The following is a 23,952-nucleotide window of genomic DNA, read 5'->3' as shown; positions in this document are numbered from 1 at the left end:
GAGTGACAGATGCTCCACAAAATCGAAGTTGCCAGCCATCTCATTCTAAAGCTTGATATGGAATATTTACTGCTGGGTACTATACATGTTTTGAGAAGATGATTTTTACCAAGAAATTATAATAAACAGAAAACTTACTTACCTTTTTAATATTCTTTATCTATGTAGCTTTAGCTTTATTTTTATCTTTTTAGCTACTTTAACAAAAATCTATTAGACATAATGCTTGTCCAAAATGAAGCAATGAAGTTCAAAAATAAAATTCACTTGCTTTAAGCATAACAAAAAATAGAACTTGTTAGGAAATAATCTTTTTTTTGGTTAAACCATATATTTTTTTTACCTGTAATACCTGCATATAATTACATCATTAATTACTATGTACATTTAAATCTTACATATCTAGCACTTACCAGATCAGCAACGATTTTTTTCGCCAACCGTTGGCACTCATTTACATTGGGTTTTGTAAATGTGTGCGAGTTCATTTGTTTTGTATTCTGAAACAAATAAAAAAATCACTGCCCATACAAAAGTGGACATTTCTTGCAATTCACGAAGGCGAGTAGACTTTACTTGTCGTTACGTGGGATACGCGGCCATTGCCTAAGTGTGTGTGCATGTCGGACCAATCCGTCGCGAGCAAGCGCTCGCAAACGCACACATTCAGTGTACCAACCTTATACCGATACGACTTAAACACAACCATGAGCCACTCGCCTTCGTGAATTGCAAGAACTGTACTTAACGCTTGGTTTGTCTGCTATGCACAATTCTTCAGGCGCCGTTTACTGAAGGACTTACGAATATCGTATGCGAGAACCATTATTGATTGCAATGGGGTGGTGGCTACAGATCCTTGAAAAGTAAGATTCGAACTATTTCAGCCAACTTTTATACTCAGCTTGGACCACAGAATACTTACAGTACAGAGAGTATTTATTGGTCTCCTCTCAGAGTGAGAAGGGTTTGGCCATAGAATACCACGCTGGTGCGGATTGGTAGACTTCACACACCTTTGAGAACATTATGGAGAACTCTCAGAAAGCAAGTGATATTTAATTACTTAAAACGCACATAACTCTGAAAAGTTAGAGGTGCATGCGAAAAAGGAATCAAAACCAGAAAGAAGGAACCCTTATGGGTTCCTTTTTTCAGGCCGCCAAAAGGGCCATACTTTTCGGTTCGCGTGATGAAGTGAGTCCGGCCTAATTGAACTTAAAAACCAAGATTTCCATACCTTGTTACTTTTTGCAGATTGTAAAGCCTTGTTGATGTCTTTGAAGGAGTGTATGGACATATCCAGGGTAGATGCATCCATTTTGTCGTTCTTTGTCTGATAAGATGCAGTTTTCTTTGTTTCTGGTTGCTGTAATAGAAAACAATGTTATTATTTACTAACTGATTTCATTTAATAGCCAACGCCCGCAACTTCGTTCGCGTGGATAAACCAACAAACAAACAAACTTTCGCATTTATGATATGAGTAGTGATTAGATTTTCAAAAATCCCGTGTATTATTAACTAATAGTATTAAATTATAGGTTTGTTAATAACGATTCCCATGCCCATACAAAATTTTTGAGATATCATAATTCAATCGGCAGACCATATCAAACATGCAATATTGCTGTATACCCGTTGGATGCCCTGGCAGATGTTTTGAAGTAGGTATAAGGCCCGCAAATTGCTATTGCGCTGGAACCATGTCTCATTAACATCGAAATGACGTCATTTTGACGTCAGCCGAAATAAAAATATACCATCAGCTCGAAACTTCAGTCTAGTGCTCGTCACTAAAATGGCGGGCACGCGCATTAAGCAATTTGCGGGACTTATACTGTAAGACGGCCGCTCTAGTTCATGACACAAACGCACGAAAATCCGAAAAGTTTTTCAAAAACTTTTGAAGTGTACTTACATGAGAATGGTGCTTAAGATCATCTTCCCAGTTGTTAATCTGATCCGCCAGGGCTGCTAGCCGGCCAAACTTTTTCTTTCCATCATGCTTCGATTTTGGAGACTCACGGTCTTTGGGAGGTGATGCCATGAAATCCTCAGAGCGATATATGGGAGGAGACATGGTTGGGTTGTCTGAAAAGTAGAGAAAAGAGTTCTAAAACTGTTGCTACTTTGTTATTTTTCTCAAATTTCTGTTGTCTTTTCTGAATTTTATACTAGACACAACTTCAATCTGCAAATTTGGATCTTCAAATTTGGAGCCTCAATAGCTCAACGGGTAAAAGTGTGGACTGAAAACCGAAAGGTCGACGGTTCAAACCCCGCCCGTTGCACTATTGTCGTACCTACCCCTAGCACAAGCCACCCTTAGTTGGAGAGGAAAGGGGGATTATTAGTCATTTAACATGGCTAATATTCTTTAAAAAAACTTAACACTTGAGATATAGCTTGGCATCCCAAATGCCATTATTTATCCTGAAAAATTGATGAGTTATCACAGGATTCAAAAATTTAAATCCATTCAAATGAAGTTGCAGGCTTAATATAATAAAATGCATAATACTATACCTGAATATAAGTTTGCAAGTCTGTCCAGTCTTGATTTGACATTATTACGGAGACCAGCCTTGTGACTCTTGTCATCACCCATCTCAATTGGTTTTTTCTCCTCAACCTTATTGTCATCTGGAAATAAATAATAGGAAATTATAAAATGATATGCATTTATGAAAGTGCAACATTCGCAGACCCCGCTCTAGGCTAACAAACATCAAATGAGTTGCATGGAGGCACTGGATCCAAGTGACGCAACACCACAGCGTGTGGAAGTCCCTGTGTGTGGCATGTGGCATATTTTTTGAAAATTAAACCAAATTTCATTTGAATAAGTTTTTACAAAATACTTTTAATAAGACTGCATTTAGAAGTTCATCAGTGTATTTAAGTACTATTTACTATCATAATCGTCATCGTTGTCATCAACGACATAGGCCTCTTGTAAGGCCTTCTACATTAATTTCAATATCATCAAAAAAACAAACACACTTTCGCATTTATAATAAGGTTAATGATGAAATCAGTATGCCAGACCAGTTAAACATGAAACATATTTACTTAAGTAAAATTTAAATAGGCCATAAAAAACCTAATTACCATTATCCATTGCTAATTTAAAAAAAACTGTAAAACACTAAAGACAAAATGCACTCCTCAACAAAATAAATAAAAATGTATGAACAGACTCAAAAGTTTTGTGTAACACAACACAAGAATGAAAATGAGCTTTGTCTCTAGTAAATAATTTCATCTTAATAGTATTTATTACTGTACTAGATAATGCCCGCGACTTTGTCCGCGTAAATTTAGGCTTTTGAATATTAACCTGTGGGAAACCTTTGATTTTCCTGACAAATCCAATTCTATATCCATGTCCAAGGTGCAAGCTCTCTCTATATTAAATTTCTTCAAAATTGGTTAAGCAGATGGGCCATGACAAATTTAACTGACAGACAGACACACTTTCGCATTTACAATATTAGTATGGATTACTAAGTAAACACCATTTGGTAATGGGTACTCAGAATACTATCAGAAGTGACTAATGTGCAAAATTAATACAGGAAAACTAATTTATTTAGCCATTTGTCTTATTTGCCTTTCACACACAGTGCGACAAGGCTCTTTTGGCGCATGGCTAAAATCGGAACTAACTAAATAAACGGACTAGGAAGTTAGGAACATTAATTTATGATCTCATTAATGAACTCTTAAATAATTTCTTTATTTTCTATTACATTATAGAATTCTAGATGATGCCTGTATTTTTTTCGGTGTGAATTTAGGTTTTTGAAAATACTGTGAGAACTCTTTGATTTTCCGGAATAAAAAGTAGCCTAAGTCAATTTCCAGGACGCAAGCTATCTTTATACCAAATTTCATATCATTTGGTTAGGCGGATGGGTCTTTAAGTATCCTGGTAGGGAACCATTTGTTTTACTGGGGTAAAAAGTAGCCTATGGCCATCCCTGGGATGTAGGCTAACTCTGTACCAAATTTCATCAAAATCAGTGACAAGCCATGACAAATTTACTAGACAGAAAGACACACTTTCGCATTTGTAATATTTGTATGGATTTTATTTTACTTTACTTTTAAAGTGATAGCCTAGATGTAGATGTCTGCTTCCTATTTAGGAGGTCTGGGGTTCTAACCTGGACACACACTCCTAACTTTTCAGAGTTGTGTGTTTTGTTAAATATCACTAGCTTTAATGGTAAAGTAAAACTTGTGAGGAAACCTGCACACCTGAGAGTTTTCTATGATGATCTCAAAGGTGTGAAAGTCTGCCAATTTGCACTTAGCCAGCAAGGTCAGCATATCAGCAGATAAAAATCACCAAAATAATCATGATATGTACCCATTTTCTACAGTATAATATGATGTTAAACCACAATGTAAGCTTAAAATAATGATCTAAACCCTTCTCATTTTGAGAGGATACCCATAATTCACACACTTGCACACTGTCTGCAGTAGTGGCTTGTGTACAGGTCTAACTATTGTAGTACTTACAAATTGTATATTGTACACAAAAGTAGTATAGTGGGTAAATCTGTTATTTACCCACTATTTTGCAAAATAAATTTGATTTGACTAAGTAATACTAAGTCTAGATTGAGATTCTTATTCTAGATTCTGATTCAAATTACCAACTTACCATCGATTTCTTCAATGACAACATTATTGCCACCTTCACTGGAGTTGTAAACGATGCTGATTGGTGCATCTCTCTCCTCCACCTGAACCTCAATCTGAATATCATTCCTATGAGAAATGTTGATTTCCACCGACACGTCAGAGTTGCGACGATTCAAACTGCTTTTAGGGCTCTTAAACTCCTTCTTCGTCACTATATAGTCGTTTTTCCGTGGGGGCGAAGACAAAACTGGCTGTTCAGATTTTTCAAAAACTTTCTTTATTATAGGCGTATCACAGTTTACTACTTCTCGTGCAGTCTTTTTGGGTGAAGATAAGGATTCTCTCGAGTTTTTAATAGGTGATTTAACCGGCGAAGCGTGATTTTTAAAGTGACTGACATTTTCTGCTAACGGTTTGCGTTTCGGAACTGCTTGTCCAGAGTTAGCTAATTTCTGATCGATTTTCTCTTGCCTAGCCCGTGCCCTTTCCAACATACGCTGTAATACACCATTAATTTCACATTAGAAAAGAAGAAAAATAGAAGAAGTAAAATTTTAAGGCGCGGCGGCCGTTACAGAAAGCCGGACCTACCTGAGTAAATGGATCCATAATTACAATGGAAATAGAAACTTCACACACAGAATCATACAATCACCATAACGCTTACGACGTTTTAATTTAACTATTTAAAGCTATACTCTTATTTTTAACTTATTAAATATCAATTTAAAATCACAAAAACACTTTCAGTCGCCGTTGGAAATTTGACATTTGACAACAAACCGAAATTTTTGAATTAACCATAGAGTTCAAAATTCTAGTTGTAGTCTTTGGATATAGAGACGTTTGAGCATAGACATATAAAGCTTGGATTACACAGGAAGATCCGGTTACACTCCGTTTTGTTCTGAGCCGTTTCGGTTTCAACTTGGTTAAAAAAACTAACTTTAAACTTTATAATATGAGTACAGTGCAATCGTTTAGAGTCGAAGTTAAATATTTTGGAAATAAAAGAGCATCCCTAAAATGCAGCCAGTATTCTTGGCACCATTCCACACGGGCATGATTTGTACAGTAATAAGATAAGGCTAGCTTGAAGTTTTATTGTAATATTTAAAAAAAATACTAAAATTAATGTCAGTGCTGTCAAAGATAAAAAAAAATTATTTGATTGAGGTGGGTTTTAGCACTTTGGGTTACGAGTTTGCGAAAAATACTAAACTCTCTACTCTTTTCGGTCGATCTATAGCTCACTCCGGTTTTGAGTCGTATATGAATCGTTTCAACCGTGAAACTAGAACTTAAAATGTTGGAACGAAACTGGATTCATGTAGTCCTATCCAGAGATTTATCAATGAGTAGGATTATTCATTGCCCAAGGACAACCGCTCAAGGACATTGACCTTATAGTAATAAGGTCAAGAAACAGTAGGTAGGTACAAAGTTTGTTTAACATTTTTATTTTATTTTAGACTTTAATAATATTATAGTCGCCTCTCGGCGCGCAGCGAGTCCCTCATACCTTCCATGACCGGCTGGCTGGCTTCCAGGGGATGCGTATTTACGCATTTCCCAGCGATAAAAAAGGTCTGTCTAACTAGGTTAGGAAGTAACTAATATATGTAGGTACCTAACGTACCTACTTAAATAGCGGGTAGGAAGTAGGTACGTACCTACGGAACCTACCACGATCACGATTCACTCAACTGAAATATCGATAGTAATTTATTCAAAATCATCGTACAGTACGCGACCGAAAGTAATGTACATCGACATTTAGAAAGAGATAGCATATTTGTAGAGCACTGTCTCGGTCATTGAGACCGACAAAACGTCATATACGGGTATAAGTGACAGAGACAACGCTCTACAAAGCCGAAATGTCATTCTAAAGGCCGATGTACATTAACCTAAAATCATTAGAGTAGGATCAGATTTGATGAAACTTTCACAATTAGACCGACCTTGCTAATTTTAGGGTTCCGTCTCTCAAAAGAAAAAACCGAACCCTTATAGGGTCAGTGTCACTATGTTGTCTGTCTGTTTGTCTGTCAAGAAACCTACGGGGTACTTCCCGTTGACCTAGAATCATGAAATTTGGCAAGTAGGTAGATCTTCTAGCTGACATTTGGGGGAAAATCTGAAAACCGTGAATTTAGGCTTAGATCACACAAAAAAATTAAATTGTGGTCATGAACTAATAATTAGTATTTTCAACTTTCGAAGTGAGTGACTATATCAAGTGGGGTATCATAATATTATGAAAGGTCTTCACCTGTACATTCTAAAACAGATTTTTATTTATTTTTATGCATCATAGTTTTTGAATTATCGTGCAAAATGACGAAAAAATACGACTGTAGTACGGAACCCTCAATGCGCGAGCCTGACTCGCACTTGGTCGGTTTTTTACCTATTCTTTAGGTACCTACGCGTGGGTCGTGTCATGCATGAGTGCTCAGACAAGACTTTTGGCCCTCCAGAGCAATAAGCATCTCCTAGTAGGAATGCAATACACTTACGTATAATTGGTAGTAACGTAATATAGGTACAAGTCTAGTTAATAGGTAAAGACTTGTGCAGGTAAGATCATTGCCTCACTAGTCACTTCCAGCTCACTGCTTACATCAAAACCAGTACCTACCATACTTCAAGGTATATCAGCATATTAGATACGAGTATTAAGTAGGTATAATATAGTAGTGGTCTGTGGCCAGTATCAGTATTGCGACGTCTATCATTTAGAGTGCTCGTGCCAAGTTCGATAAAATATATATTATAAATAAAGATGGGTAAGTAATTTAAATAATAATTATTTTATTTAATAAGTAATAACTAAACTAAAAGTTAGTTAGTACCTAATTAATACATACCTCTACCTCATTAAATTAAAGTAATATTAGGTATGTTGACAAAAGGTACAGAGAGTAGATACCTTGCATCGCGTCTCTGCTTTTTATTACTCGCGGAAAAGCTTTTTAAAAAGCTAAATCCTAATTTTCCTTATACATATAAGAGAGAAAGAACTTTAATACAATGGGAAATAAATTTTTATAATAATGTACCTACCTGCTTACCTACTTTACGTAAATATTGAGAAGTGGGTATAGCTATAATGTACGCGACAGTTCGAAATGACGTGCGGGTGTGCGGGGGTTTTATTTTAATATAGGTAATTTCATTAATTTGAAAAAAATGAAATTAGAAGGAATTCCACAAATTATTACCTACTGACTAGGTCAATTCCATAAAATTTTGATTAAGTTCACCTAGGTTAATCTCGACTTAATTTTTTGTAAATTCTTTCGAACAATTCAACGTCAGGTAGGTACAGTACCTGTCTAGTTTAGCTACCTATATAGGTACCGACTACTTTTACGCAGAGAACCTGTACAAGTACAGGTAGAACATTTTAAAAACATTAGCTAGGTAGGAAAAATTCCCTAGACATAAAGTAGATATTTAGTAGCACTATAGCATAGGTATAATTAAGTATTTAGTAAACATCGTTATTGCGTTATTTTACCGGCATTCGTTTATTTTGCCCGGACGCGACGAGATCAAGGATTCTCAAAGTAAAAGGTTATCCGCCACCATATTTTGCACTATCTATTTATTAAACCTCTCTTTGTTATGTAGAGAGTCAAAGACAGGTATTTAATACTAGAGATAATGCCCGCGACTTCGTCCGCGTGGATTTAGGTTTTTGAGAATCCCGCGGGAAATCTTTGATTTCTTCCCCGGGATGCAAGTTATATCTGTACCAAAATTTGTTAAAATCGGTTTAACTGTTGGGCCGTGAAAAGCAAGCAGACAGACAGACACACACTTTCGCATAATATTAGTAAAGTATGGAGTATGGATTATACAGCACCTATACATCTCTAACCATCTATTTTTGCATTCCTTGTACCTATCTAACTTTGTTTGTACATATTACTAGCTTATGCTCGCGACTTCGTCTGCGTGGACTACACAAATTTCAAACCCCTATTTCACCCCCTTAGGGGTTGAATTTTTAAAAAATATTTTCTTAGCGGATGCGTACGTCATAATAGCTATCTGCATTCTGCATGCCAAATTTCAGCCCGATCCGTCCAGTAGTTTGAGCTGTGCGTTGATAGATCAGTCAGTCAGTCAGTCACCTTTGCCTTTTATATATTTAGATAACACGTCCTGTAATAATTAAGTAATATACCTAATAGATATATATACCTAGGAAGGTAGCTATAGACTAGAAAGAAAAAAAAGACCATAGTGGCCAATCACGGGCTCTATAGTGAGCCAAGCGACAAAATGTTACCTGCATTGGTGTACTAGATATAGGTACCTACTTTATTCTTCTTTTTTTTTGATATATTTAATTTAATTTAATTTTAATTTGATTTAATTTATTCTGTTATTATGTTATGCAAGGAGTCTCAAAATCAAAGTTGAGCAGGTTTATCACGCGACTCGCTAAAGCCTCAAGCGATGTAGCTCGCCAAAAATATCTACCTACATTAACAACCTTGTCATGAATAGCAGATCAAGAATACTTAATCAAATTATCCGGTTCGATTGTTCGGAGACTTCTTTAATCTGAGGGTCAATACAATTTATCAGCAATATAAAATGTTAATCATACAAAAACTCATAACGATTTGTTTTGAAATGAAATCAAAATTTATTTATTTCGTTTATTTCATGTACGACAACTAGTCCTCTTTTACTATGTCGCGTCTGTGCATCTTCTTCACTTTACCACGTTCAGAATGAAGTTTCTACTGACAAGAGCCAGCAAGAAAATATCCAGTTACTCTTTCCAAAACAGCCGAACTGATTTTGATAAGGCTTTCGCAGGAAGGTAGCAAGCAAGAAGTGAACTAACCCTCACCACCTGTGTCTGGTGCACTTCGACCGTCCGCTATGTCAGATCAGTCTTTCCACGCACATGCAAACTGTGAAATCAACTCCCATCGGCGGTGTTCCCACTAGATTACAACATGGGGTTATTCAAGGGGCGGACCAACAAATTCCTAAAAGGCCGGCAACGCATCGGCGGTTCCTCTGGTGCTGCAAATGTTCATGGGCGGCGGTAATCACTTTAACATCGTTCGCTATCTCTATTTTTAAAAAAAGAACTATTCAATTATATCCCAGGAAAACAAGTACATTACGTGATTTTTAAAGTCTTCAAACAAAAGCTAGAATCACAAGTACCTACTTATCTAATGAATTTGAATTAACATAAGTATTATTAGTAAGACTCATATTGGTAAATAAGTACCTACTCGAGTAAGGTAAATCAATCAGTCAAGGTCCCATAACTCACATAAATAGGGAAAATTATTGTTATTCAAATGAATACCGATCGTAATATTTATTTCTTGTCTTATTTTCCTCTTTATAAGGAACTTTTGCCACAAGTCTGAGTCAGAGAAAATGGTCCCAAAATAACCGAAATTAGACTTAAAAACCGTTTTTACTCGGATACATCATTCGGATCACATCCTATTTATCACAGATCGCATTGCAATTTAATTGTCAGACTTCCTAATAATTGTTATTAACAAAAAGAATATTAACCATGTTTATCATTTATCATCTATATATATATAAAAGGAAAAGGTGACTGACTGACTGACTGACTGAATGACTGACTGACTGACTGACTGATCTATCAACGCACAGCTCAAACTACTGGACGGATCGGGCTGAAATTTGGCATGCAGATAGCTATTATGACGTAGGCATCCGCTAAGAAAGGATTTTTGAAAATTCAACTCCTAAGGGGGTGAAATAGGGTTTTGAAATTTTGTAGTCCACGCGGACGAAGTCGCGAGCATAAGCTAGTCTAAATATATAAAAGGAAACTGACTGACGGATCTATCAACGCACAGCTCAAACTACTGAATGGATCGGGCTGAAATTTGGCATGCAGCGATACCTATTACCTAGTATGACGTAGGCATCCGCTAAGAAAGGATTTTTGAAAATTCAACACCTAAGGGGGTGATATAGGGGTTTGAAATTTGTGTAGTCCACGCGGACGAAGTCGCGAGCATAAGCTAGTCACTAATATATCCCCTCGGAATTCCAACTAAACATAATAAGCTTGTACTAGGAGTAGGTACGACAATAGTGCAACGGGTGTGGTTTGAAGGAACCGCCGACCTTTCTGATTCAGTCCGCTTCTTTAACCGTTGAGCCACATGAGTAAATATTCTATATCTACTCGTGTGGTTGAACCCGTTGAACTATTGAGGGTCTAAACCTGAACCGATGAGGTACTTCGACGCATAGGATGTTTTTCTTGATGCGTATTATCTCAGCTCCATTAAATTATCAAGCTAATAAAAATGTCATTACCACCATTAAACCTAGACATGTAAAGTACCTACCTAGTCATGTTACTCCCTTTATCCACTTTAGAAGATTCGTCATGTCGTAAAATAGTTTATTGCGGTTTGCGGTCAAAGAGCATGAAAACAAATTGCATTATATTTATACCTACCTACCTACTTGTTTGGACAAAACATTGCTACAAGTTGTTAATTATACCTATCCCACTTCTGATTATGGAGATTTCCATTCCTAGGTAATAATAATACTTAGTATTAGAATGAAAACCACTTTGATATACTTTAGTAGGCTTTTATTCACTGTTCACATAGTAATTATTATTTAATATTAATTATATCAACACAAGAGCAAACACCACTTTTTTACGCGCCATTTTAGAGTGAAGTTTCGCATAGATGCTACTCCGCAGAGCACGCCACATATAATTACAATCACCTAGTTTTTATCCGTCTAACATTAGGTACTAATATCTTACATATGAGACATGTTCAATGATGACATCAAAAATGTTAGGATGTGAGTACTTACCTCAAAGGAACCTTTTATTAATTTTATTTGACACTCTTAGTAATTAAAATTAACATAATATACCTACCTATAGTATGCGGCAGCTCGAGATAGCAATCGGGGAGGGAAATCCCCGCCTCACCCGCACAGCCCTCGCGCTAACCCGGTGCGGCGAGCGCGGGTGACGTGCGAGTGAACGGGGCGTCCCCCCGTTCACTCGCACACCGGCAAGTTCAAGCGATAAGATCTCTTAATTGAACAACGTACCTACTCGTACCTATGACCTAAAACTATACACACAGCTCAAACTGCTGGACGGATCGGGCTGTAATTTGACATGCAGATAGCTATTATGACGTAGGCATCCGCTAAGAAAGGATTTCTGAAAATTCAACCTTTAAGGGGGTGAAATAGGGGTTTGAAATTTGTGTAGTCCACGCGGACGAAGTCGCGAGCATAAGCTAGTGCATAATAATACAGACACAAGTGAGTTTTAGGTAGGTATTTGTTGTACCTACTTCTCTGCACCGAGCTACCAACCGTTTTTCATGTCTAGTAATTTCTAGTTTGAAACCCTATAATCTGAATATATTGGCCCTCACAAAAGAGACTTCAGCATCTTGGGGGATCTATTTCTCAGAATATCGTGCATTTTGAGGGCAAAGTATGATACCTAAATTACTCTGGTTGACCTGTAGTTATATATTATTATGACTTATGACAGGGGCCGCCCCGAGATAATAAATTCTCAAATAATATAATTAATTCGTGATCTCAATATTTGTTCCATCTACGAGTACCTAGATACCTACTTAGTTATATATATACAGTTTACCTAAGTATAATTATTAAGAAATAATCTCCACTTACAGGTTCCCTGACGATCGTGTTGAGCGTGTTCGCTGTTTTCTTCATCATCAGCTACACTGAAGCTGGTAAGCAATTAGTAATTACCAACCTACTTACTCAATCTTATACTCATACATACCATACCTGTGATCCATTAAATTAGGAAATGTATCCTCTGGGTCTGGATCAGGAGTGTTACGGATATTCGCATCCGCATCCGCATCGATAAATTCGGAGCTTTTACGGATGGGCGGGGCCAGAGTGGCGCGTGCCTCGCACGTGTTTGATAGTTGATATCTTCGCTCTCTAATTGCTCCAACTGACCAATAAAAAAGTGACAATGGTACCCATCATCGATGTTACGGATATTCGCATTCGCATCTGCAAATGCGGAACATTCGCATTAATTCCGCATTCGCATCCGCATCCGCAGATGTGAACTTCTAATAATCCACAACAACCCTGCCTGCCCTGGATACATTATGCTCAATCATTAGAAGTTAGAACATTACCTAGGTTTGTGCATTTCCTATCTTCAAAAGAATATAATAGGTAGATCTTCTTCTTCTTCTTCTTCTTCTTCGTCGTATCTTGGCAGAGCGGTCGTGGTCATCACGAAGCAACGTCTTTGAGGGCAGATGTTATATGCCTCATGAGCATTCGCCACTTCTCTCTGCTGGCCGACAGACTGGTACCCTCGTGCAAAGGACCCGCCCTCAGCAGACTTGATTTGGTCGGTCCATCGCATGGGTGACCTTCCTCGCCCTCTGGTGCCCTCTCATAGGTAGATACCTACCCAGTGGTTATTCTAAAACAGATACGAGTAGGTACCTACAACAATATGTGCGTAAGATTTCTTGTTATCTTTTATGGAACGAAACCTTTAAAAGAAGAACTGTACCCGTAGTACAAGATTTTACGTCTCACCAAACGAAACCAAATTCGAGAGTCGAAATACTTCCGCGTTACAGTAAACTGGATCTTAAGTGCCTTGTTTTAAAGCTCAAGTTTGTCTACACTTCTACAGCTAGCGCTCCAAGCGGAAACATTGCGAAATTAAAATCAGTGGCATTGAATATTTGACTTCAATTCAAGGCTGTTTAGGTCCATTTTACTGTAACGCGGAAGTATTTCGACTCTCGAATTCGGTTTGGTTTGGTGAGACGTAAAATCTTGTACTACGGGTACAGAGCTATGTAGGAAACGGACTATTGAATATGTCATACTTTCTTTTTAAGTACCTACCTACCTACCTGCTTAAATAGGTAGGTACTTCGAACTATGTGCCCCGTCCATTCATTTCGATCGCGTAGAGAAAATCAGAGCATAGACCGCTAGAGTAAAGATACCTATACAGGCGACAGGACGCGATGGCAATCGGTAAGCGCGGGGTCTGTGGGGGTGTGCGGGGGCGTCCCCACCCCGATTGGCATCTTGACATGTCGCGTACTATACCTATTAGGTTCCTTGCGCTGAATTCAGGCGGCGCGATACCGTGGACGTTATGTGTGGTCTGTGGACGTTCCTAAAAAAGACTTCAGTCGGTTAATGACTACGACTTTTTGGCTCCGTTTCTTTCGATAGAGTCAGTTAGGAGTAGAGTAACGTTAGTTTTAACGCAAAATCTTTCTAATTCCAGCGGGCAGCTGTCCCCTACCCTCGAAGGTGTACGGTTGCAGTCCTAAATGCCAGCAGGCCTACGACTGCAGTCACGGCAAGCAGTGCTGCCCCAACAGCTGCAACGCTAAGTCATGTGTCGATGTCGCGGCTTATGGAGGAGGAAACAACGCGAACGGCAAGGATAGGCAACAGTGTAAGGCTCAAATACCTAAGACACCGTCCAAATGAGACAAGTTGATGTGTATGACTTTGTCCGCGTGTATATGCATACATACAGGTTAAATCCCGAATTCTTTGATTTTCCAGGATATGAAATAGTCTGTCTCCCGTATGTCCGTTCGTCTGTCTGTCAGCGGGCTGTATCTCGTGAACCGTAGTAGGTAGAGAGTAAAATTTTCCACAGAATGTGTAGGTATTTCTATTGCCGCTAAAAATAAAAATTTGAGAAGAAAACATATTAAAAAGCGCCATCTATTGACAAGTAGCTGTTGCTAATCGACGTAGAGAAACAAAAGTTTCAACTGTCACCGCTAGATGTCCTTATAAGCGTAAGACATAGTTTTGTATCTTGTCGTTAGATGACGCTACATAATTTTTATTTAAGGTTCCTCTCAAATGTAATATTTGCTTGCACGATGAGTGACACGTTCCGTGCCATCGTACCTCTCGGAACCTTTGTGCGAGTCCGATTCCCATTTGACCGATTTTTTATACAATATGCTTTACAAAAGTTCGTCCAAGTTTTAGGTAGGTAAAAACAGTGCTTGTTTCTTTATCGGGTGCCTAGAGTGCCAGTGGTCTTACTTACCATTTATTCCTTATACCCTTTGTCGAATGGGTACTACCTACCTACCTATTTGATATTTCCCTTTGGCAACCAAAACAAATATTTATTTTCAGCCGGCGGCGCAGGAGTGTACTGCGGTAACCAGAAGTGCAGTCCATTCGAGGCGTGCAAGCTCGACCCCGCCACCAAGAGGATGAAGTGCTCGCGAGCCTAGACATGAATATATCTCAATCTTGTAATATCTATTCATAACTACTGATATACATACCTAATCATCATCATCACTATCAACCGATAGAATATATGTCCACTGCTGCTGGACATAGGTCTGCTACGAAATGTTATTTTGATATCGCTCAGAGAAATTTATATATTTTTTAATATGTGACATTTTTGTAATTTTATTGTATAAAATAAAAAATAAGATAGTTCGTTGTCTCTTTTAAATAATGTAATCAATGCATTATCAATACTTATAATAAATTTATAATATCTGTCCCGGCTTTACTCACGTGTTTAGTCGACGTTAGCCCGACTAGTTTCGAACCCATCCGGGGTCCTTTTTCAAGGGAGTCAGTTAGCGCACGCGCCGCGGTTACGACTCCCTCCCTTGAAAAAGGACCCCGGATGGGTTCGAAACTAGTCGGGCTAACGTCGACTAAACACGCGAGTAAAGCCGGGACAGATATTATATATAATGGAAATCACTCACGATAGTAAAAACGCTAAAATGCATTATTTATACAAACATAAACAATTGAGGACAAAAGTTATTTGACTCAGGTGGCAAGTTTCGTTGATGAAGGAAGTCGGCCAGCGTAACACAAAGATAATAATTAATTCTTTATTTTAAGTATATTTATTTTCTTACGAAGTTCTTGTATTTCTGTAGGTAAGTTTTCTTTTAAAATTAAAACAGTACAATAGAAACGATGTGAAAAAACTGTTGCAAATGGTAAAATTTTTGATAACTGCCTGGGTATAAGAGTTATATGAAATGACTCGAAGATGGTATTTAAGTAAATTTGAATCAGATGAGACTCTATAGCATCTATCCTATAGTCGGTGACAGTTCGAGATGGCAATCGGGGTATGAAGTGGGGGGACGCCTCACACACCCGCACGTCACCCGTGGTCGCTCGCACCGGGATAGCGCGGGGGCTGTGCGGGGCGTTCCCTCCCCGATTGCTATCTCAACCTGTGGCGTACCTACTAAAATACCTAGGTACCGTATAATCACAGCCTAAAGAAATCTTTCATACAGTTGGTCGACGGAGACGCAGGGTTGGTAAATACTAGGCAGAGCAATCCTACGATATCACAGACAGGCAAAAGTCGGCAGAGCAATCTTTAATTATTTTCCTTTTACTAGTAGATTATTCATTCGGGTATGTGTACCTTGGTTACGATCGTAAAGCCGAATCGTCTGTAAACATCAAGGATCGAATTGAATCGAAATACTTATGCTTTATTGTAACACCATCATAAAAAGATGCAAAGCAAAACATTGCACAGCAAAAATAGTAGTACGATTGGCGGCTTTATCGCTTTGAAGCGATCTCTACCAGCGGCTCGATTGCGGTAAAATGACAGCTACAATGTCACGACTCACGATCGCAATCACCTCAGATTGGTTGATGCTTGCTCACTATTGGCTACAATGCATTGTTGCAACAAGAATACCATAAATTCAGCCATTCACAACAATTGCGATGGTAATAATGATTGATGCAGTAGGGCGATTTCGTATTACAATCTCAATTGTTGTGATTGACTGAATTTGTGCTATTCGTATTGCAACAATGCATTGTAGCCAATAGTGGGCGAGCGTCAACCAATCAGAGCTGATTGCATTCGTGACATTATAGCTGTCAATCTACCGCAATCGAGCAGCTGGTTTTACGGAATCGAGCTACATGCAACCAAATACAGGATATGATTAGTGAGAAAGGGTTAAAGGACGTCGTCTCACTGTATGTATTTGCGCTGTGGTAGGTATAATTATGGGTCGAAATTGGGCAAGTAGGTACAGTCGTACTACAGACCTATCATTCTATCAAGCCTATCAGTATTGCGACGTCAATCATATAAAGTGCTTCAGGGCAAAGTTATAAAAAATACATAAATATAAATATGGGTGAGTTTATTTATAACAATTAATTTAATTAAACCAAAATTTAACGTTATTTCGTTAGGTAAACAAGGGTAAACTGTACGTACCTACCTACCTACTTGAGAAAGTTTATGAAAATTAAATTGTCAGATATTATTAAAATGCGAAATTGTGTTTGTTTGTTGGTTTGTTGGTTTGTCCTTCAATCACGTCGCAACGGTGCAACGGATTGACATGTTTTTTGCATGGGCATAGATAAAGACCTGGAGAGTGACATAGGCTACTTTTTATCCCGGAAAATCGAAGAGTTTCCACGGGATTTTTAAAAACCTAATTCCACGCGGACTAAGTCGCGGGCATCAGCTAGTGGTCAGATATTTCCGAAATTTGATAAAGTAAGTGAAGTGATATGAAAGTGATTTTTTAGGGTTCTGTACAAAAATGAACCCTCAAACTCTGCGAGTTGCGAGTGTCCGTCCGTTCGTCACACCAACTTATTTTAGTAACTACCAATGCTATCGACTTGGGATTTTAAATAATGTTTGCCCAAAAAATATTAAGTAAATACATCATTTCAATACTTTTCGACGCATTTTGCATTGTAAATTACGTAGGCACTTAATTTTTTTTGGGCAAACATTATTTAAAATCCCAAGTCATATTTTATATCTAGTTAAAATACCAAAACATATAAGTCGTGCTATAGCTTCGCTCGCGAGTCGCGATATTATTAGGTAAGTAAGACAACTCCTATTTAGATGTTGTTGTTTTTAAGAGACTCTTCGTGTTGTTTTTAAGAGATTGTCTCAAAATAACTGAAGTAAGACTAAAAACCGTATTTTTTTGGATTCAGATCAGATCGGATCGGAGATAACATCTGAATTTAGTACCTTAGTTTTACAACATAGGTACTTATATCTAAACTTACGAACAGACGCACATTTTTTTCTCGACCCATTAAAGACCTTTGTCATCGAATATCGAGCTAATAAAAAAGGCATTATACCACCATTATATTATTATCTAGTCATATTGTAGTCATGTTGTTGGTTCCCTTTATCCACTTGAGAAGATTCGTCATGTCCACCGCGTAGAAAATAAGGTCATGTCGTAAAATAGTTGTTGCGGTCAAAGTGCATAGAAAATAAATTGCCTATAATTGCATAATTGCCTTTCATAATGTGGTATCTGCTTTGAATTAATATGATCTACCAAACATTTATAATCACGAAACGTTGAAAATCCATTTTTCACGTTTCGTGATTATTTCGCATTCGTGGCGGAGTTGGTTTGTTCCTAAGTGTACCTACTTACTCGTAATTATAATTCCAAAAGGGGCCGAAATACAGGGATCGAAATTTTAAAATGGGGTTAGTAGAAGGGATATGTATCATAATAGGCCTTCATTTGCACATTCTAAAATACTTACTTATACAGGTACTATTTTTTATTTAAGTATTCATGTTTAGGGTTCTTTACCCGAAGGTATCCCCATACTAAGCCTCTGCTGTCCGTCTGTCGCCCGTCCGTCTGTCTGTCAGCAGGCTGTACCTCGCGGACCGTAATAGGTAGAGAGTAGAGATTGCGGGTAGAGTTGAAATTTTCACAGAATATGAATTTCTATTGCCTAACAGTTTATGAAAATTTCAAAATGGCCGCCATGCAAGTAAAAAGTTTTATTTTTTTGTATTGTGATGCGGAACCTTCGTGTGCGAGTCCGACTCGCACTTGACCGATTTTTAACTTTTTAATGTGCGTGCGAATGATGCCTATTTACATTTGACAGGTTCCATGACGATAATGTTGAGCATCTTCGCCGTTTTCTTCATCATTAGCTACACTGAGGCTGGTAAGTCTTAAATATTTCCCATTACTTATCAATCTCTTAGGTAAGTAGAGTATGTTACATAATCTCTAGTTAATCTCAGGTAATATTAGTAGGTAGGATTATAATATGTCCCTTGGGAAAATAATTCTTATTTTTCGCTCAATTCGAATTTCCCGGATTATTTTTTTAAGAATTTTATGTACCTACCTGTGACATTCGCGCTATCAAGACGAATCTAAATATCATTTTTCGAAATCGGTTGAGCCGTTGAGTAGTTGAGAGTAGACCGGACATAGGAATAGTTACATACATGTCAAACACATAACCCTCCAGCTCAAACTACTGGACCAATTGGGCTGAAATTTGGCATGCAGAAGCTATTATGACGTAGGCATCCGCTAAGAAAGGATTTTTGAAAATTCAACCCCTAAGGGGGTGAAATAGGAGTGTAAAGTTTATGTAGTCCACGCGGACGAAGTCGCGAGCATAAGCTAGTAACATATAATATTTCTAATTCCAGTGGGCAACTGTCCCCTAGCTTCGAAGGTGCACGGGTGCACCCCTAAATGCCAGCAGACCTTCAACTGCAGTCACGGCAAGCAGTGCTGCCCCAACGCCTGCCACACCAAGTCCTGTGTCGATGTCGCAGCTTATACCGGCGAGCATAAGCATCAGAGTAAGTTTCATATTATGTTCGTATCGGTAACAGAGTTTTGACGCAGATTGTAGGTAAAACCAAAACCTACAATCGAAATCGGCAACCAAAATACCGAGGTTTTATAAAAAGCTCTGACGGAAACACTAAGTAGATGCATTCGACAAGATTCCAAGACTCAAATGAAGATTGAAATGGAAAAGCGCTGAAACTGTTAGGGTTTCTACACCTGGCCCGGGGATGAACTCCTAAATGCCAGCAGACATTCAACTGCAGCCACGGCAAACAGTGCTGCCCCAACGCCTGCCACACCAAGTTCTGTGTCGATGTCGCTGCTTATGGAGGAGGAAACAACTTTTACCGGCGAGCATAAGCTTGTAAGTTTCACCAAGGATTAATTCAATAGCCTTGAGTAAGGGCCTACTGTAGCCCTACTCAAGGCTAAATACTACATCAGCCACTCCAGATGATACGCAATCGAAAATTATAATTATTATATTACGGGACCCTTTTATAAAGCTGTGTTATTACACCGCCTCCGCTGTCCGTCCGGCCGGCCATCCGCCTATCTGTCAGCAGACTGTATTTAGTGAACCGTATCTAATAGATAGAGGGTTTAAATTTTCACAGAATGTGTTTTTCTATTGCCACTACAAACAATAAAATACTAGCTGATGCCCGCGTCTTCGTCCGCGTGGTTTTAGGTTTTAAAAAATCCCGTTGGAACTCTTTGATTTTCCGGTATAAAAAGCCAATGTCACTCTCATGGTCTTTAACTATACCCAAAAAAATCACGTCATCCGTTGCTCCGTTGGGACGTGATTGAAGGACACTTACACATTTATAGGTTATGACTATCATGAAAATTAAAGAAAATATTTTTCTGTAAAAAGCGAGTAAGTATAATTTATATTTTATTTACCAAAACAAATATTTCATTTCAGCTGGCGGCGCAGGAGTTTACTGCGCTAACGAAAAGTGCAGTCCATTCGAGGTGTGCAAGCTCGACCCCGCCACCGAGAGATTGACGTGCACCCGAGCTTAGACATTATCTAACTGCTAATTCTCTAATTAAGTCCTTATTACACTTCACGTCACTAAAGTTCAAAATTGTCTGAGGTATAGCACGCTTATTTGAGGACACTTTTATAAGTAGGTAATTATACCTGCGCAGAAATCTTGTTTTTAAATGGCGCGAAAATATTTCTCAGCCGATCATAGCGCGCGTCCGTCTGCTATTGGTTGTTGCCTACGCACCATGTTTTGTATGAAGTATGAGCGAGATATCACGAGTCTCTGTTCTTGTGTTAAAAATCTTAACTTCAAGTATTAAGGCGTGTATTTCATTGGTGTACATTCGGTTGTAGTCGGCGTTAAGATGAGCTCTTCTGCGCAAACGAATTTTGCCGATGCTACTTTGGCCGCGAGACGCTACAAAATAGGTATTCAGTCCTAGTCCATTAATTGCATTGTGCCTTATTTCGTGCATCAACCTAAATTTTAGATACTAGACAATTTCTTTGGTGACGGGTATTGTATTTATTTTATAATAAGTAAAAGTTAAAAGGCTCTCTTCTATTAATAAATAATTATCTAAATATGTAATATAATAAATGTTTGACAAAGTATGTTTTTAATTTTTTACCGTAAGTAGGTACCTAATACCTATATTAAATTAGGGATTATAAATTAAGTAAAACGTGTATGATTTCATACATTCTTAGTAGCTAATAAGGTTTTTATAACAAACTAGCTGATGCCCGCGACTTCGTCCGCGTGGAATTAGGTTTTTTAAAAATCCCGTGGGAACTCTTTGAATTTCCGGGATAAAAAGTAGCCTATGTCACTCTCCAGGTCTTTATCTATACCCATGCAAAAAATCACGTCAATCCGTTGCACCGTTGCGACGTGATTGAAGTACAAACCAACAAACCAACAAACAAACACACTTTCGCATTTATAATAAGGGTACTGATTCTCTTTTCATTCTGAGAGGAGACCACTTCTGGCAGAATGCAGCCGGCTCAGTAGTGAGCTGGCCGCGGGGACGGGTTGATGATGATGATGATGATGACCTATAACAAATTTATTTTTGACTAGAATTATGTTCGCATAACCACAGTAAAGTACAATTGCACGTATCACGTAACGGAGCCAAGGCCGCTCATTTCCGTCTTCGAACAAAATCATATCGTTCGCAAAGGGTAAACACCCTTAATCGTAAGGCAGGTCTACACTTTTTCCTGACACCGACACAAAATATAAAATTTAAAAAAAAAACTTAACTTAACTTTCCCATCATTTATAATTTTAGATCCCGATTAAAACGTTGGTAACACTACAAATTATTTTTTGAGGGATCTGTACCCAAAAGGTGCCAACGGACAACGGTACCCTATTACTAAGCCTCCGCCGTCCGTCCGTCCGTCCGTCCGTCCGTCTGTCAGAGGGCTGTATCTCATGAACCGTAATAGGTAGAGGGTTAAAACTTTTACAGGATAATATGTTTTCTATTGCCGCTATAACAACAAATAATAAGAATTTCAAAATGGCTGCCATGAAAATTTAAGAAAATTAAAAAGCGTCATTTCTTGTACGAACCCTTAATGTGCGAGTCCGACTCGCCCATGAAGGGTCAAAAAGAAAAAGGAACCCTTATAGGATCACTTTGATGACTGTCCGTCGTGTCTGTCAAGAAAACCTATAGGGTATTTCCTGTTGACCTAGAATAATGAAATTTGGTACGTAGGTAGGTCTTATAGCACAAATAAATGAATAAATCCGAATACTGTGAATTTGTGGTTACATTAAAAAAAAATGTGTTCATGAACAAATAATTGGTATTCTCAACTTTCAAAGTAAGATAACTATACCAAGTGGGGTATCATATGAAAGGGCGTTACCTGTACGTTGTAAATTAGATTTTTGTTTATTTTTATGTATATAGTTAATAGTTTTTGATTTATCATGCAAAATGTCGAGATAATACAACTGTACCTAGTACCACAGAAGATATAATAGCTAGTACGGAACTCTGGCCTCGGTGCGCGAGTCTGGACTCGCACTTGGCCGCTTTTTTATTATTTTGTTGTTATAGCGCTAATAGAAGTACAGAACCAATTATAATTAAATAAATAAACTATAAACTTTATTTAATAGGGAGATACAAAAAACAAAAATACCAAACTTATTCTAGAACATAAAAATTACAAATCGAAAATATCATCTAAACCACCGCAATGAGGCAGGGTGCCCAGAACGCTGGCAGCGTTACCTCGTTGAATGGCCAGACTAATATGCTGACCGAGGTAACTGCCAGCCCTCCGGGGTTAATTAAAATTAATTAAATTGATTCCAAAGCACTTTTTAAAAGCCTACTTAGGTAAATAAAAAACTTTCTATTAGTTACTCTCATATTATTACTTAGATTTTTCATGTACACCAACCTTAACTTTCTTTGTTCCTAGCTTGTATAGTCAATACCTTCTTTTTAGTTGGCGACTTGGCAGTTGCGAGTTCGGACTCGTAACTGCCGCAAGCTATTTTCTGGGACTTGAAAGTTCTAATATCGCGTGACTAAAATATTGAAATGTAAATAACTATGTGTGTTAACATAAAAGTAAATTAAATCATAAAAGAAACAAACGATAGGTACGGTACAGATTTGAATAAATTGGGTGTGAATATTAATTTGCTATCCCAAATTTAGTGAAAAAAATAAGTATAAAAATTCTCAGACGTAGAGTAGATACTTAATTAGGTAGTAAAAAATAATATTATCTATATATTATATAAAATTCAAAGTCCTGACTGACTGACTGACTGACTGACTGACTGACATATATATCTACGCACAGCGTAAACTGCTTGGTCCTAAAAACATGAAATTTGGAAGGTCTATTCTTTGTAAAGAGTAGGTATTCAATAAGAAAGGATTTTTCGAAATTCCACCCCAAGTTTTATATTGATATTATTAACTTGAAATTTGGAAAATAGGTTTTTTCTTGAGGTTAGGTGTCAGCTAAGAAACGACTATGAGAAAATCACCCCAAAATGGGGGTTGGAAGGTTATATGTGTTATTCGGTGCTGTTCAGAATGCGCGTCCTGATGTTATAATGTTTGTTACTGAAAAAAAATGCCATTTGTTTCCTGTAGGCCACGCGGGCGAAGCCGCGGGCAGAAGCTAGTACTTTATAAAATTTGTTGGAGGTCTAACATTACGGCTTTACACTCGGGTAGCAAAAGTAGGCACATTATCTATTTCCAGTGGTATTTTTGGCCCACTTTTATTACAAATTTACGAATCTGAACTCATTTCCAAGCAAAACGGCCCAAATACTGCTAAAATTGAGTTGTTTCTGATCAAAACGGTATAATCACAATGTATAATATGTACAGTACGCGGCCGAAAGTAATGAACATATCGACATTTAGAAGGAGATAGCAGATTTGTAGAGCGTTGTCCCTGTCATTGAGACCGACAAAACGCCATGTATGAGTGACAGAGACAACGCTCTACGAAGCCGAAATGTTATTCAAAAATCAAAGGCCGATGTACATTACTTTCGGCCGCGTAGTTACTCAGTAA

The 23,952-nt window shown here is 37.9% G+C and overlaps 3 protein-coding genes across 8 annotated transcripts in view; 2 read left to right on the top strand and 1 right to left on the bottom strand.

Annotated features, from left to right (window-relative positions):
* Positions 1-5,436, bottom strand: part of LOC117983529 (anillin-like) — a 72,272-nt gene extending 66,836 nt beyond the window's left edge. For all 6 annotated transcript variants that reach the window (XM_034970096.2, XM_069499729.1, XM_034970097.2 and 3 more), the window contains exons 1-6: positions 5,251-5,436; positions 4,679-5,156; positions 2,530-2,646; positions 1,922-2,094; positions 1,241-1,369; positions 414-500 (exon numbers count right to left, since the gene is read on the bottom strand). In XM_034970096.2, the coding sequence (XP_034825987.1) occupies positions 414-500; positions 1,241-1,369; positions 1,922-2,094; positions 2,530-2,646; positions 4,679-5,156; positions 5,251-5,268 (1,002 nt within the window). In that variant the 5' untranslated portion in view covers positions 5,269-5,436. The remainder of the gene's footprint in view (positions 1-413; positions 501-1,240; positions 1,370-1,921; positions 2,095-2,529; positions 2,647-4,678; positions 5,157-5,250) is intronic.
* A 1,916-nt stretch (positions 5,437-7,352) lies between these two features.
* Positions 7,353-15,198, top strand: LOC117983538 (waprin-Thr1-like). Its single transcript, XM_034970111.2, has 4 exons — positions 7,353-7,451; positions 12,384-12,446; positions 14,000-14,173; positions 14,881-15,198. Exons 1-4 carry the CDS (start codon positions 7,448-7,450, stop codon positions 14,979-14,981), a joined length of 342 nt encoding a protein of 113 aa, XP_034826002.1. The 5' UTR covers positions 7,353-7,447; the 3' UTR covers positions 14,982-15,198.
* A 149-nt stretch (positions 15,199-15,347) lies between these two features.
* Positions 15,348-20,976, top strand: LOC117983539 (waprin-Thr1-like). Its single transcript, XM_034970114.2, has 4 exons — positions 15,348-16,904; positions 18,667-18,729; positions 19,229-19,384; positions 20,308-20,976. The coding sequence occupies exons 1-4, from the start codon at positions 16,901-16,903 to the stop codon at positions 20,406-20,408; spliced, it is 324 nt and encodes a 107-aa protein (XP_034826005.1). The 5' UTR covers positions 15,348-16,900; the 3' UTR covers positions 20,409-20,976.
* Positions 20,977-23,952: the final 2,976 nt, after the last annotated feature.

This window comes from Maniola hyperantus, chromosome 7 (genome assembly GCF_902806685.2).
Source record: "Maniola hyperantus chromosome 7, iAphHyp1.2, whole genome shotgun sequence".
NCBI lineage: Eukaryota > Metazoa > Arthropoda > Insecta > Lepidoptera > Nymphalidae > Maniola > Maniola hyperantus.
Note: the sequence above shows the minus strand (reverse complement) of the source record. Positions and strands in the feature narration are given on the sequence as shown.

Bases quoted from the DNA above. Each gene is read 5' to 3' on its own strand.
- LOC117983539 (XM_034970114.2), top strand. The intron at 18,730-19,228 runs GTAAGTCTTAAA...TTCTAATTCCAG, and splicing joins CATTAGCTACACTGAGGCTG to TGGGCAACTGTCCCCTAGCT. The intron at 19,385-20,307 runs GTAAGTTTCATA...ATTTCATTTCAG, and splicing joins CGGCGAGCATAAGCATCAGA to CTGGCGGCGCAGGAGTTTAC.
- LOC117983538 (XM_034970111.2), top strand. The intron at 12,447-13,999 runs GTAAGCAATTAG...TTCTAATTCCAG, and splicing joins CATCAGCTACACTGAAGCTG to CGGGCAGCTGTCCCCTACCC. The intron at 14,174-14,880 runs GTAAGGCTCAAA...ATTTATTTTCAG, and splicing joins CGGCAAGGATAGGCAACAGT to CCGGCGGCGCAGGAGTGTAC.